At 44.3% G+C, this 15,228-nt stretch overlaps 1 protein-coding gene across 2 annotated transcripts in view; it reads right to left on the bottom strand.

The window, feature by feature from the left end:
• LOC135401119 (glutamate receptor ionotropic, kainate 2-like) overlaps window positions 1-15,228 on the bottom strand; it is a 161,247-nt gene that overhangs the window by 14,729 nt on the left and 131,290 nt on the right. For both annotated transcript variants that reach the window (XR_010424722.1, XM_064633316.1), the window contains exons 10-13: window positions 12,996-13,205; window positions 7,240-7,625; window positions 2,868-3,069; window positions 32-260 (exon numbers count right to left, since the gene is read on the bottom strand). Coding sequence is in view for 1 of the 2 variants with exons in the window: in XM_064633316.1 (XP_064489386.1) it covers window positions 32-260; window positions 2,868-3,069; window positions 7,240-7,625; window positions 12,996-13,205 (1,027 nt within the window). In the remaining variant the exon portion in view is untranslated. The remainder of the gene's footprint in view (window positions 1-31; window positions 261-2,867; window positions 3,070-7,239; window positions 7,626-12,995; window positions 13,206-15,228) is intronic.

The raw sequence follows: 15,228 nt of genomic DNA, 5'->3' as shown, positions 1-15,228 counted from the left end.
CCCTACAGCAGTAATAAACCACGAAACTCACCCTTGTGCGTGGCGAACGCAAAGCCTCCGGACTCCAGGGTCCCTTGAAGCTGCTTAAGGCAGCAATCCCTCCGCACCAAGTAGTCTATCGTCTGGGTATCCATGATGAGAGCGTAATGAGGTTCTTTCTTGACTCTTTCGATGCCCTCGTGCAGAGATCTGGCGAACACCGACGGACTCGCCATTTCGATCATCGACCATAGCTTTCGTAGGTGAGGGTCAGCTGACCCCTGAAATAAGATACACCACATCTACTATTAAATTGGAAAAGCCACATAGCGCTCCTCGCGACACTCTCAAGTGGCACGTGACTGTTCTTGGATGTACTGTCCTTTGTGTAGAGGTTTGGCTGAACTTAAAAGAAAAAGAAAAAAGAAAACGCGCATGGAGAGGTTGGCCAAACTGTAAATAAACAGTACTCCAGTACGGTTAGGTTTGCGGGCTTAGCTCCTAGATTTCTAGGAGGATGTGTGTTCCACGTCAGTCCAGATCAGGATGGTGGTCAGAAAAATATTTCTGAGGGTGTCCTATGGACACTTTAGTGGGGGAGGAGGGTTTCCGTCTCCCAAGTGCACTACCAAAGGTACGATTTCGGGGGATTGAACCCCCTAAACCACCCCCTTGCTAAGCCCTTGTTCCCGATGAAGGAGATTTGTCAGGCGACATTACTCTGCTCTATTCAGGATAACCCGCGATGAAGTGCTACTGAAGCAGCACTCCATTTCCTGAGCAACAGAATTCTTATGAATAGCCTCTGAATGAGCGGATAATTATTAGTCTTCTCTCTGTCTCTCGTCTGGTCTTTTTGTCTTTTTCTTAATATTTGTTCTTAATGGAGTAGCAAGGCGAACGTTTCATATGAGTGACCTTTGGTGTACACAGGGTGTTTGCTCTAACGCGTCCAGAAAGTATATTTAAAGCGAGCAATAGAAGAAAAGCAAGCGGTACTTTTCTTCTACTTGAGTAAGATACAGGTATTGCTTCACCAGTAGCACCTGAGTCTTAGTCAAGTAGCTGAAAAGTAGCACTCGTTTCTCGTTTATCGCTCGCTTTAAATAAAATTGCTGGACACGTTAGAGCCAGCACCCGGTATATATGCTCGAATAAACATATACTCCCCCCCTCCCCCCCCCGGTACGGGTCTATGCAAAATGGAGTTAGAACGCCAATATAGAAATGTTATTATTGAGAGAATCTGCGCCGCGTTACCAACATCACCTTACGAGGACCAGAGGTCAAGGCACACCTCGTTCCACCAGCGCCTCTTTCCAAAACTCCACGACAGTCTCAAAACGAATGCCTGCCCTGTGTTTTGTGTTGCCAGCCGTAGGATGGGACGAGACGCGATGCTTGCCTGCATTATGTTTTTCTCGAGTCCACAAATCTAATTCGGATGCGTATGCGCATATGGATGACCCAGTCAAGCCAACATTCTACCTCAACTCCCATTTTCATCAACGCCTGGGGCTGCCGGTGTATCCTCGTTTAGCGCCCCGGAAGATCACAAGCTCAGTCGTAGAAACTATTTGTGTCAGATACCGCACGATGAAAACCATGCCCGGAGCTCGGCACCACAGACAAGGAGCATACGGCGCCATTTCTTGGAAATGCCTCCGGAACACGCCCCCACTTCCATGTTGGAAGCATCAGCGTGATATACCTTATTCACGCTTTCAAGGAAATAGGAAAGTATGTGCTTTCTAACTCCGTTCGCATTGTAGCACGAAAGCACGTACGCAAAAAACGTGCGTGATATTTCTGTACCTCCAATATACTTAGCGGCGACCTCGTAGTGCACTGCTGAATGTGTGCATTTCTCAGAGCGTAGCTTTCCTGTACAAACATATCCGAACGGGTTTATTTAGTACTTGGTGACGCGCGATAAATGATAAAAAAAAAAATTAAATCGCGACACAATTGGCGTCTGAGAGAGAGAGAAGAAAATTCTACCTTACTATGCGCCCTAAAAATAGGATATACATAATTGCCACAGTTATTGAGTTTAGTTTACAGTGCTAAGTTTTACTCTTTTTCAATCGGACCTGACGGGAACGAGTCTTGCTGTCACACCACCACGTATCATTCGCGAAAGGAGAGGCAAACTTCGAGATCTGAAGGAAAAGAGGGTTCATTGCTGGCGCCCGGGGTAAGAGTAATGGAACATCGAAACCACCAACCCACACGCTTCTTCGCCGTATTTTATCTGCGACAGAAGGAGGTCGGCTTCTCCCTAAAGTAGCGAAGCGACGCAGGCAAAGCACGCTTTACAGGCTAAACGGGGGGTAGTTTATCAGTCTGAAAGGTTTTCCCTTGACTACTACCTCTACTCATGAAGCTGAACTGAGCTGGCACCTGCAGTCACGTCACGCTCACCAAAACCCCGGCCTAGATACGCGGTACGTGTGCCCCATCCTGTGAAATAGTCACCGACCTAATGAGAATCTCCTCGGTAAAAGCGCGGCAATCAAATCAGTACGACGGTCGTAATTGTCGTTAATAGGAAGATGATTAAAAGCGAGCAGTCGGGAAAAAATCAGTCCTTTGAGCCATTACGATATGACACTACATCTACATCAATACTTTAGCATGCATATTACATTTTAAAATGCGTACAATAAAGTAGAGACGTCGAAGTAGGGACGCCGAAGTAGGGAACGTAGTTAATGCGCCAATGCAGTACAATCCTATATGTATAGCCGAAGCAAATCTATTTCCTCTTTCAAATAAGGAAGCTTGACCGTTGAAAAGACATCTTCATAAAAACATGAGACGGACGACGCGCACTGAAGCGACATATGTTTTGGAGTCAGAAGAAAAGCATTCGAAGGTCCACGTACCTTTAAAAGACTTCTCGCCGGTCCATCGATGACACAGCCACATGTGATTCGAGACTGCTTAGCGAGGTCTTGAAAACTCTGAATGGCTGGCAGCTGCAATTTCTCAGCGACGAGCAGCGACGCCATGCTGGCAGTGTAGGATGACAGGAGGACGATGGCGAACAGCCACCACACGACAGCCACCACACGAGTGGCGATGGCTCTGTCACGGTAAATCAACCAAAGGTTATAAAGCGATTGAAATTGAACGTGGTGTTTGTGTTCACACTTGCGGTGCGTGAGTTTCAGTTTCTTTCTTTTTTTTTTTTTGTTTTCATTTCCTTAAAAACAATAGCTGAGCCCCTTGCTATGCTCTGGGCATAATACGGCAGTCGTGCCATTGCGTCACAACGTGACGAGCCCCCGTCGCTAATATTTACAATATGTAACTATAATGTGTAGGTATGAGAGTGGGGGGGGGGGGAATATATTTATTAGACGGAAAGGAAAAAACCGGGGAAAGGTCAGCCAAACGGGACGTCGGCTTGCTATTCCAGAAATAAGAAATAATAATAAATAAATAAAAAGAAAAGATAAGAATTAAATAAATAAATAAATAATAATAAATAAATAAAAAGAAAAAGAATTAGGAAATACCGAAAAACTAACAAATGATGAAAGAAGGATGAGGTAGATTAAAGACAAAGATGACAAAAAAAAGATGACTAACAAACGGTGAAAGAATGATGAGATGAATCACAGAAGATGACTTTAAAAGGAAAGCATGAGGTTAATGCGTTGAGGGTGAGAGTGTGGCACCGAAGAATGAGATTGCACGTCTGAGTTCACAGGCTGTACATCAGACCTGAATCTCTCAAGAAAGTCAGAGTGGTTTCAGAGCCATCATAGTAAATACGGCTCCTGATACAAATAGCTGAAGCGTACACGGATGAAGTGATACTAAATCGGAAAGAAAGTACGCAATATTCGTAACAAATTGCCTTCATTTCACCACATGAGAGCCAGGCAAACAGCAGCATAGAGTCTAGGGAAGACTACGTCGTGATTAACATTAATGGTGGCAGTGCGTACACATAAAGTGTGTAAGGAAGTAAAGAAGGAACGTGTTATAATAACTGTTGGAGTCCTGAAGGGTTTTTGGAGATGCTAAGCATATGTATGATGTTTGTACAGCATGCTTTGATAAACTTCGTTCCGGTAAAGAGTGTGACAGCTCCACCAGTTAGTTGAATCGACCTGAAAGGTCAGTGGGGTACTGCACTTCGTACCTGCCACCTCAAGCTGTGTACGGATTTGTACGATGAGCTGTGTCAACAATATAGCAGCCGCACAGTTGGCTATTATGAGGAAATCACTTAACAGAATATTTTTAAAATAACATACAGGACGGTTACGACTGTGTAACGCGAATTTCAGAGGTACAGTTGCTGTGTGTGGATGTGAACACTTTTATTGCTGATATATGCGCAACACTTTAGTTTAGAGTGAGGAGTACTGCCTTGTGATCTGTGAAGTGAGTGTTGATGTGTAGAGCTGGGATTAGCGAGACAAAAACATTACTAAAATCTGGACACTTTCCGGGACAACGTACCCATCTCTGAGTATGTCAAAACTGCTTTTATTAGCATTCGATTATTTTAACTTCTTTTGCATCACCGAAACCGACAGTCAACAGACAGAAGAAGGAGACAGAAAAGAAGAAAAAGAAGAAGAAGAAGAGAGAAGAAACGGGGAGAGGTATATGTTTATTAAGAAGAAAAAAAGAAAGGAAAAGTTAGCCAGAAACGGAGGGTTTTCTGATACAGTCCCAGCGATTTCCTGAGACCCTCTCGTTAACACCTACCGCGTAAAAAGCGAAGTTAGAAGTGTAGCAACGCGTTCCTGGCACCTGACTCCAGTACAGTCTACTATGTGATTGGCAAAGACATTCAAAACAGAACTATTGGGCAACACAGTACACGCACTATTTCCTAGACAAGGAGAACATAGAAATGTTCCGAGCTGCGAAATTTAATTGGTTCGGTATCTCAGGATTTCAAGAAGCAACAAGGCGAGCGCCACAAAAAAAGATCGGCTTTTGATCCGCTCAGGAAGTTTGTCTTGGAGATTGCCTTTGGCCTTGATTCCCATCATACAAAAGCTTTTGTTGATCCCCTGTCTCGGACTATCAGAAGGCCACCAAGTTGTGTTTGAGGTCACGTTCAAGAAAAGGGCTTGACTATTGATCTGTTCGAGGAAGTTTGTCTTTGAGATTTTCTTGAGCATTGATTTCCATTCGGCACGGGCTAACGACGAAAAGGTGCTGACTGAAAGCTTCTCTCGAAAATTAAGCCGTTCCAAGTGTAAAAGCAAAGATAAGGTTCGTACGTCCCAATGCAGGCATCTGTTTTGTTCCCTGCACCACAGGGAAGTCAGGTGTGAGTAGTAAACAACACTGGGCAACATTAAGAAAGCAAAAATGTAGTGACATCAACAAAAAAAGATAATGGAAAAGAAAAAAAAATGACGGGTATACTGGTAAAAGCTTGTACAGATAATTTATTTAGTGCGCACTTCAGAATAACAACTTCGGAGAAATCAGTGTTCATTGGACGTTTGTGAAAGCGACATCGATTGTTCCTGCTGAGCGTAGACATTGCCGAAAGCAAGTTTTGTTATACCTTTTTATTTTTCTTGCTTGTTGCAAGGAATGGTGTTACGGAAAGATTGAGGCACGCAGACGCAGCTGAAATACCTCCAGAGCTCTCCCACGAACGTTACATAGCCTTTCGGAGTTATACTCACTCTGCCTTATATTCTTATAAGTATTTCGATAAATTCGTGTTTTAGTATTACCTCAGCGTCCTTACGACAGTCCATAGCGCTCCACCGGACTGAAAAAAAAAAAAAAAATGCGATGTTGACATCTGGGGTCGGTCCCACACCGCCTCCAGGGTCAAACCTGTCATACTCGGCGACGCGCAAACGCAAAAGAACCTTAATCCCCGACACCACTCGGACTTGTTGAGGGTTTTTACTCAGTGACATCCACACAACTGAAACGCGACCAATACTAATGCACAGACACATGCACTACCTCTGCCCTCCGAGGTCCCTTTCTAAGGGGGGAAGGGGGGCTGTAGCGGTCTGATGACTATCGCCATCGGACCCTTCCCCAGGGGCACTCAGGAGGAAATTGAAACATTATTTCCTACGACATCGTACAATGTGGTCGCCTCTTCGTTTTTACTCGTAACCTCTTCCCTGAGTAGCAGTTATCCCGCTGAACTTTGTTTCTTCCCTCCGTCGTCATGAATTGCTGGTATTTAGCAATAACTTTTCCGAGCATAACGGCGTTACGCTTAATTAGTACATGTTACCCATTTATTCAGCCTTATGACTGACCCATGACACATTTATTCAAACAGCTTCGCCGTGATTAAAGGGTTAGCCTCATAAGGCCAGCCAGCGTGTTGGTACGTCATAGGACCACGTGACGGTGATAAATTTCACACCAACGATGACGTTATCAAGCTACCGCGTTTAAACATGTTGGCACAATGCCAAAAAATGCAACAAATTTTATTAGTAGTTTTTTTTTTTTTTTTTCATAAACATCAGAATATCTTCTTCAAAATTATTGGTATGATGGAACAAGGGTTGGCTACCGGAAACGGTAACGAGAAACGGCAATTACCGAAATTCAACGGGAAACGAAAATGGAAACGGAAACAGAATTGTTTTAGTTTCCACTACCAGATACTGAAACGGAAACGAAATTCAAAAGTGGTAACGTTAACGGAAACCAAATTCGCAGGACATTTCCCTGTTTTCGCATTAATATGGAAACTATATGTATCAGCATTATTCTTCCAGTCATCATTCATCTATTCATTCATTCGTTTATTTTCGGGACTTTCTTTCGTGCTGAGCACACTGCACAGCAAGATGGACGCGAAAGTTTTGGATGACGTGTTATTTTTGCGGACGAGCGGAGGCTTTTGAAACTTATGCGCATGTATTTCCGCAACCTAGAGAGGAACCTACTTGCGGTGTGTAAGATTCGTGACGAACTTTGCATTAAAGTCTTTAGTGTTTGTGTTTGGTGTGGCTGTCCTTTTGCATCTATTATGTAACTAGAACATCTGACATGAAAAAGCCAACACAGACAGTACGAGTTACGGATGAGGAACAGAAACCAGTATCGAAATTACCTCGGAAGCAGAGACGGATACGACATTCTTAAAAGGAAACGGAAACAGAAACCGCTACCGAAAATCGTCCAGAAACGGAAACGAAAAGCCGAGTTTTTCAGTTACCGGAACCGGAACCGGAAACAATAATATTTTCGGTAACCAACCCTGTATGGAACACACAGATAACGTACACTCACCTAGGTAAGACATCGGTGCCTTGTTGCATGAGGGACGCCAGCACAAACCAGAAACTGTTTAAGAGGGTGAAACGATTGCGAATCCTCTTTGAGCCGTCACCTCCAGCTGCGTCCCATCTCGGACAACGCGATGATGGCAGCACCCACTCTTCGCAGCTCAATCTCGCCAAAAGTGACAGCAACAAGCTCACCCCCAACACTGCCGTCAGGCTGTAGAACCACACCTCTACGGACAACGGCTGGAGAAAGTACGGCAGGTTCTCACTCTCGCAGAGCACATTCTTATAGAGCAACCCTTGACTGTTCTTTAGGAACGGCGCTGTAAACTCCACGTATTCCATGCGTTCCAGTGTAACGCTGAGGTCTCCCACCGCTAGGTCAGCTTCCTGCGAATTCAACGTACGCATCGTCGTTCGGTCCTTACGAGGTGCAAACTATGCAGGGGTGTTGTATCTTATTCCATGCAGATCTCTTTAAAAAAAATAGTTGTAACAGCAGCAATGATGCCGTTTTGAGGTGGATCATACGGCCAGATGGACATTCTGTCGAAGAGAGCATGTAAACTACTGAGGAGGGGGGGGGGGATATATATATATATATTAGAACAAAACAAAAAGGAGGAAAGGTCAGCCAGCCGGCATGTCGGCTTGCTATTCCACAAAAAAAAAGAACAAAAGAAACATAAATAAAAGTAAAATAAAGGGGAACAGAAAAGAATTGGGAAATAACGGGTAGACTAACAAAAGGTGAAAGCAAGATGAGATAGATTAAAGACAAATATGACTTTAAAAAAAGGATGAGAGTACTGCGTACGAGGGTGAGATGTGAGGGTGGGGCACTGAAGAACGAGATGGCAAGACTTGGGTTCACAGGCTGTTCATGAGACCTGAGTCGCTGAGGGACATCAAAACTGCTTTTGTCACGGACCGCTGTGTGAGATGCGGTACTGGGCCGAGCAGACTGGCCAGGGAAAAGTACTAGATGATCAGCTTAACTGCCTATAAATTAAATAGCATCTTCACAAGAGGTTTTCGGGGCAACGTGAGATGCGCATAATTGGAGCCAGGCATTATTTACAGCCACCCTCTCTTTTAAAAGATCCTGAAGGGAGGACGTGCTTTGAGATATCCGTCAAGAAATAGTGCCATGGAAATAAGCCGAAACCGAAACAAGCGCGTCGCAAGCGCAGGAAGAATCCCACGCCCATCCCATGTCGGAGGACCACGTCATTTGAAGCGACGGAGCTAACCGGAGCAGGTGATAAACCGCAGGCAGGATTGGACCACATAAGCTGCCGGACGCAAAAGTCGTGTCCTTCCTTACGCTCTGGATGCGCAAGATTTTCGGTTAAAGAGTTTCGGTTGTAATTTCGCGTGATCAGTGAATTACAGTTGGTTAAACATCTAGTATTCATGTAGCCTTTTCGACAGAATGTCTTACATCCTGGCCGTATAATACACCTGCAAACACCGTATCTATGATGCTTTTTTATAAGATACTTGCATCGAATATAAAAGAAAACACCCTGTATTACATAACACACGACACCTTGCAACACCCTCGAACAATAAACATTTAACCCTGTAACACAATGTTATTCCACCATATTCCACATAAAACATAATATGTTCTCGACCTACTACATAACACTTCTCCCTCAAAACAGTCATATGCGCCGCGAAACGCCTGCCCGGTGAATGTTGGCTTGTACAGCATTCCCGAGAAATTGAAGGCACGGATCAGAGATCGGACACGTAGTCTCATCCACCGAGTGAGATTGTTGTTCCTTTTGCCTATGCTACAAACCTAGAGACAGGAAACACAGCACCGATCCTACCGACCGCCAGGGAGTCTGTTTCACTCCGACTATCAAAATGAGAAAAGGGGTCTTGCGACACTGTAACGTTACTTTTCATGACAATATTCGTGCTTTTTCAGCAAAGCCCGTGTGAACGACACGGAAGCCAGATGGGATGGAGACCCGTTAAGAAGATTGCTTGAAGGAAATCTTACATTACAGATCCGTGCCTAGCGGCATCAAGGGAAATTGTTTTGGAGACGGTGGAAGCAGATTGAAGCCGAGTCTGTACGAGTATATACTGACGTCTAATCAGCAAATAAGCTCTTCCATAGTGCTTCGACACGCTGCTGTTGTTAACGACATTGCTGATAACGAAATATGCCTCAACGTTATTTCCCTCACTTTCTTTGGGTTGTTGCCATTTGCTGGATTCTAAGCAATTATGATCCACGTCATTTGCATCGCGCTATGAACAATTATGTTAATGCCCTACGTCCCTCGATTCTTCGACGATGCGTATTGTAGCAAACAAATAACGCAAGAAATTAGGTCGACATTATCAGCCGTTTGGTATTTTTTTACATCGTCCGTTATTTAACAGTACTTTACTACTCTTCACAGTGCAGAGGTCTCCATATGCGTTAAGACGTTACTCTTCGAGACGAAACACGCCAAAAGGTACTTTGGTGAAGTCGCGTTCACATTTTATAATCACAATGCTCCTTGCCGAATGCGACAGCTACTTTTTTTTTTCTTTATGCGCTTTTCTCCTTTACGTCTAGCCTTTGTTCGTCATTTCACTAATTCATTTATTGTTCGCGTTCACTTCCAGCCTTCGAAAATAAATTCACGCCCTGTGCAGAATTGGTAACGTTCAAAGGCACGTATTAGGAAGCGCACATTTTCAGGAAGAGGAAAAAAGATACAAGAATATATGAGAAGAAAAGAGACAAAAAAGAGAAACATTACTCAAGCTTACTGGTGGGTGATACGCAGGCTTACTCTGAGCAGGGCATGGAACTCCCATGATCATTGAATTGAAGCTCTACTTTGCTTGACGGAGGGTTCGAATACTTCTCATAAATTCCTTACTTATCCACCGGTGTGGAATTCAGTGCATTATCGCGCGAACATATCCATGCCCTTCATCAACGAAAGGCAGCAAAAAAAAAAAAAAAGTAATAAGAAAAGTCAAATCCAGACCAGTGATCGGAGCTTTCTTTTAACGCCTTATTTCTCATGTATTATTCAACACGTCTGAACACGAGTTAGTGATAGTGAGCGTTCTTTCAAAACGACATCAATGTTGAAGTACTCAGTTCAGCGTTCAAGTCAGTTTGTACAGGCAGATGGAAGTCACGTCCTACTGGATGTCTGCGAACAAAATGGAGTAAAACCGGGGATTCAACTGAAAGTTCATAATAGCCCGTATTCCTTTTTTTTTTTTATTGAAGTGTTATCTAGACTGTTCTTTACATTTCCGAATTATGGGAATGCCACACTTTATTATTTTCTCTATGGGGGGTATGTTTATTAAGAAAAAAAGAAAGGAAAGGTTAGCCAGGCAAAGAGCCGGCTTGCTATTCCAAAAAAAGGAAAAGAAAAAAATGAAAAAGAAGAAACAGAAAAAGGAAGGAAGGAAACAAAGAAAGAAACAAGAAAAGAGACGATATCACAACGTCACATGCACTTCGTGAGACCCTGAGGCGCTGATAAACCTGAGGAGAGCGACAGCGACAGCCCACTGGTTGGGGTGCAGGACGGGGCCAAGGAGGGCGGCCAAATAAAAGTCGTTACAGCCAATATGGAGCAGACGTCAACGGAGGGTGTTCCTGTGGTGAAGGTTCTGTTGAAAATACAGGAGTTGGTGTGGGATGTCAGCTTCCACGGCACAGACTGTGCAGTTCGGGGAATTGAACCGACCCAATTTGAAGAGAAGCGAGGGTGTATGGGCAACATTGAGTCGTAGGCGGTGGAGAAGGGATTCTTCATGACGGCTGCCGTGGCAAGCGACGACAAACTCCATCACTGGTCGATAGACTGTAGGAGTTGGCTATCGGCTCGACTAAATGAGCTGGGCGTTTTGAATACCCGTCTCGGTTTCTTTTTTCCTTTTTTTTTCAGGAAGTAGTCTTTCGACACTGCATATCATCTCCAGTACAAACTATTGTAGGCCAGGACCAGCGATCACGTTGTCTGGGAGAGAATGTTCGAGTTAAGACGTTGTAGTGCAACGAAAGAAACGGGACGCTCTTAGCCAGAGCCTGAAAACTGCTGCTATCAAGCCCCTTAAACAAACAAACAGTACATTACAAAATTTCAGGAGAGAAAGTTCTAACCACCTTATGTAAAATAGTGTTAGGCGATACGAAATTACACAGGCTTGACTTAACAACGAAACAACACCGTTTTAACCACCAACACCAATTTAATCGGCCGTTTCGTCTCTCGCGCAGGATACATCGTTTGTGACAAGAATACAAGAACGAAGAGCGCGAAATCAAGGATTCTGTTTAAGGAGCATGATGAGTCTCGCCCCATGGGAGATTTTTGCCCATTGCCCTGAAATGCCGTTCCATATTTTTTTTCTTTTTCGTCTGCGGTGTGCTGTGCAACAAGTAACTCAAGCCCTTTCGGGGAAAGACGAGCCCAGCTGACTTCTAGCGCACGAGAGAGGCATCTAATCTGCACACCCTCTAGAAACCCTCTACTCCTTCAAACAGCGTGTAAGTGGACTTCGTGACGTGCTGAACAGAGGGCCAGTCAGGTGACTCGTGACAAAGTCCTGGCCTACTCGGCCGAGGAGTCATATCAGCAACAGACGATTTTTTTTTCCGTGGCCAATGAGGGCTCACCACCTCCAGCCCGCCAGATCTGCTGACGTCAGGCGAGGAGATCGGACCTGGCCGATGGCTGCTTGCTTCGGGCGTTTTTGTACGTAGGGTTGTGCAGTGCCAATACACCGCACAGCGAAAATAGTCACACAAAAATCTCTCTCTCTCAAACACGCACGCACACACGCACGCGCATATAAACATACGTAAATACATGCATAAAAAGTATTATGAGATGGGGCTGATGCTGGCCAGCAGGCTGGGCGCTGCCTCAGTGCCAAAATAATGAAAGATGATGGTGGAGATTGCAGTTCAGGTGATCAAAGCACGGTGGAGAGGCCGGTTGATGACAAAATCTCCCAGAAGTGACGGCAACCTTGATACATATGAGCGGGACTGGACCAGAGGCCCAGCACCTTGCCGATGGTAAAAGGGCGGAGGTCGACTGCATGTATCTTGTGCTGCAAGACCTCACGTTCTCGCTGGTAGACGGGGCAGTCCATAAGTAGATAGTGTAGGTCAACGCGCGCAGTGCATGTGGTACAAAGGTCAGACGGCGCGCAGGCAAAGCGCCGCCTGATAACTGGGGTAAACGTAACGTTCAGCCGCATGCGGTGAAGAAGGGATGCGTAGTGACGCGGAAGGCCAGGAGGAAACGACAGAGAGAGAGAGAGACGGATAAACGGCGTGGAGCAGAGAGCAGGATGTCATGTCGTGCATCTACTGAGATCTCGTCTTGTCTGCAGAGATAGCACGGAGGAGGGCCCGACGGTCGCCTTTGGGCAAGATGATGGGGTGGGCTGATGTAAGCTAGTGACACCGTAGAGTAGCCTGGTCTAAATCTTCATTGCCGGGTGTGCCCATATGACCAGGTACCCACTCATTTAGTAATTTAATGTGCACCATAGAGGGCTATCATCTTCGTTTAACCTAATAGAACACTCGAATGCTATGGATGGTAAAACGATATTAATTGTCTACTCCAATAGACTTGTGGCACTCCCAAAACACACTCGTTAAATCACTCAACCATACACACCTCCGATATTTTTTGTTTGTTCACATTTCGTGCTGCATAATATTTGTAAACTTAAAAAAAAGATGTCACCAGACCAACTCACCCTTTCATAAACTTCTCGTACCATGCCCGTCCAGGTACCTTGTTTTGTCATGCTGCCGTACTGGTTGTCCTTGGGCACATGAACTTGGTAGTCAAACCCGATTGACTGGGCAAGAATGTCGAGGAGTTCCATTGTAAATCCGCCGAACTGATGGGAAGAACTGCTGTTGTTGAGACGAATCTGCTTTTCAAGTGTCACGTACGGGAGATTCTGCATATCGAAGTTTTGATTGCCTTTGGTGATAAAGGTAATAATACGATTATTAAGCGAGCCTGTTTAAAAGATAGGATCAGCTAGTAAAGTTTAATATTGATGAGCAAATTAGAATGGTGCAAGCGAGCTGGAGTACTGTAGAAAGAGGTAACATTTTCTTGCGTTTGAGGAACATAAAAGACGAAGAGGACAACACAAGACTCAAACCAGTAATGAGCTTTAAATAATAATAATAAAAAAGAAGCTTCATTGCAAGTTTGGGTCTTGTGTTGTCATCTTAGTCTTGTTTTTTCTTTGTACTACTTCTTCTTCTTTTTTATTACAGTACAATACGAACGTCTAAAGTTCTTCCGTGCGATTGAAAAACTGACGTTCCGGAAATTTCTTGTTTTAGTCAAGAATGTTTTTTTCTTGTTTGCATGTGGAAATGGAAACTACATTATTAAATAAGCGAGGAAGTCCAACATCACTTTTTTGGTTCACTTTACGTTTAAGTCTGCTTCAAACGGACTATTAATTAGACTAGCATCCTAAAACGAGACACGAAGAACAACAACATTAATGGTAATGAATGGGGAAATTCGCCACATAAGATGCGGCCCACTATCCCAAGGCACAATGGGCAGGATGAGATGTGTCCTGATGATGACGTGATGAACGATGCTAAATAGGGGTCGATAGTCAGTGGACACGAATAAGGGAAGAAATCCCGACAAACACGGCTTCCACAATATGAAATCTAGAGCCTTCGCGCAAGCGCAGTGGAACAGAAGGAATGCCGAGTGGAACACCGTGAGTGGAACAGAAGGACGAGGGGGCCTACGTCGCCATATTTTCTTATCTACCTTTATCACTACGATTATCATTATGAAGGCATAGAAGGAATAGAAATTATTCTACAGTTGTATTGGTTCACAATAACTAGACTTCATCATCTTATTTTTCGAACAATTTTTTCTAATGACACGAGATTGTTGTTCGTTGTAGCTCGTTCCACATCACTTCTCTTCACTTTGAAGAGGAGAGTCCACGTTAATGCTTCATGACGCCTAATCCTTTGTAAACGACGACTGCAGTTTTCTCATGGGCGAAGAAAGTCCTTCAAGTCCTTAACTCCTTAAAGTCCTCTTGCGAAGCTCTCAAGAATGTCTGTCTCGCGTCCTTTTTGATTTCTTAGTTTCATTCATGAGCTAGCAAGTGACACGTGTCACAAATGGGCTGATCACGAAAGTTAAAGTTTCGCCCAGTGGATTGTGCAAGCCGATTTCCGAGGCTTAACATTCGCAAAAGAGGAAAGAATGTGCACGTGTGCAAGACCAGCCGCTGGAATACTCCACTCGCGCTAACGAAGGATTACCTCTGAGTACCTACAGCTAGCCTGATGTAAAAAGCGCATACGTACTCCCATTCAATAACGTTATGTGTGGGAGGTTTCGGTTCATGTCGCTTGTATCCCTACTTTTCAAGGCAGAAAGTTTACACAGCATCCACTCCAGGCGCTTCGAACGGCGAGGAATTACTTTAAATGCCAATCACCTATAGGATGAAGGGAAGGGGGGGGGGAGCGAAAAGTGAAAACGCTTTTGTGAAAAGTGAAAGAAAAAGTGAAAAGCTTTTTTTTTGTTTGTTCAGCTATTTTCATTGTAGTAGGGGATGCATTTTGTGATGGAGTATAGGGTAAATCCAACATGTGCTTTCTCCTTCCGGCAAAAATATAAAAAAATAAATAACAAACAATAAAAGCAAAAAAGCCAATAAAACAATGAAGCGTATAAACAAGTAACAAAGAGAATAAAAATGAAACAAAAATAAAGAAAAAAGAAATAAAATAACTGACATTGGCTCTTCGATTGACGTTGGCCTTGCAAATTTCGGAGTCCAACTCAGAAAATTCAGTTTCTCGTGACTGAAAATTGATCAAGGTGGTTGTACGTCACCGGCCTCGGTAGCTCAGTCGTTAGCGTTTTCGCCTTCTGATCCCGAGATCGCGGGTTCGAACCCGGCCGAGGACGCCAGCAAC

The sequence above is a fragment of the Ornithodoros turicata genome, chromosome 7 (assembly GCF_037126465.1).
Source record: "Ornithodoros turicata isolate Travis chromosome 7, ASM3712646v1, whole genome shotgun sequence".
Lineage (NCBI taxonomy): Eukaryota > Metazoa > Arthropoda > Arachnida > Ixodida > Argasidae > Ornithodoros > Ornithodoros turicata.
Note: the sequence above shows the minus strand (reverse complement) of the source record. Positions and strands in the feature narration are given on the sequence as shown.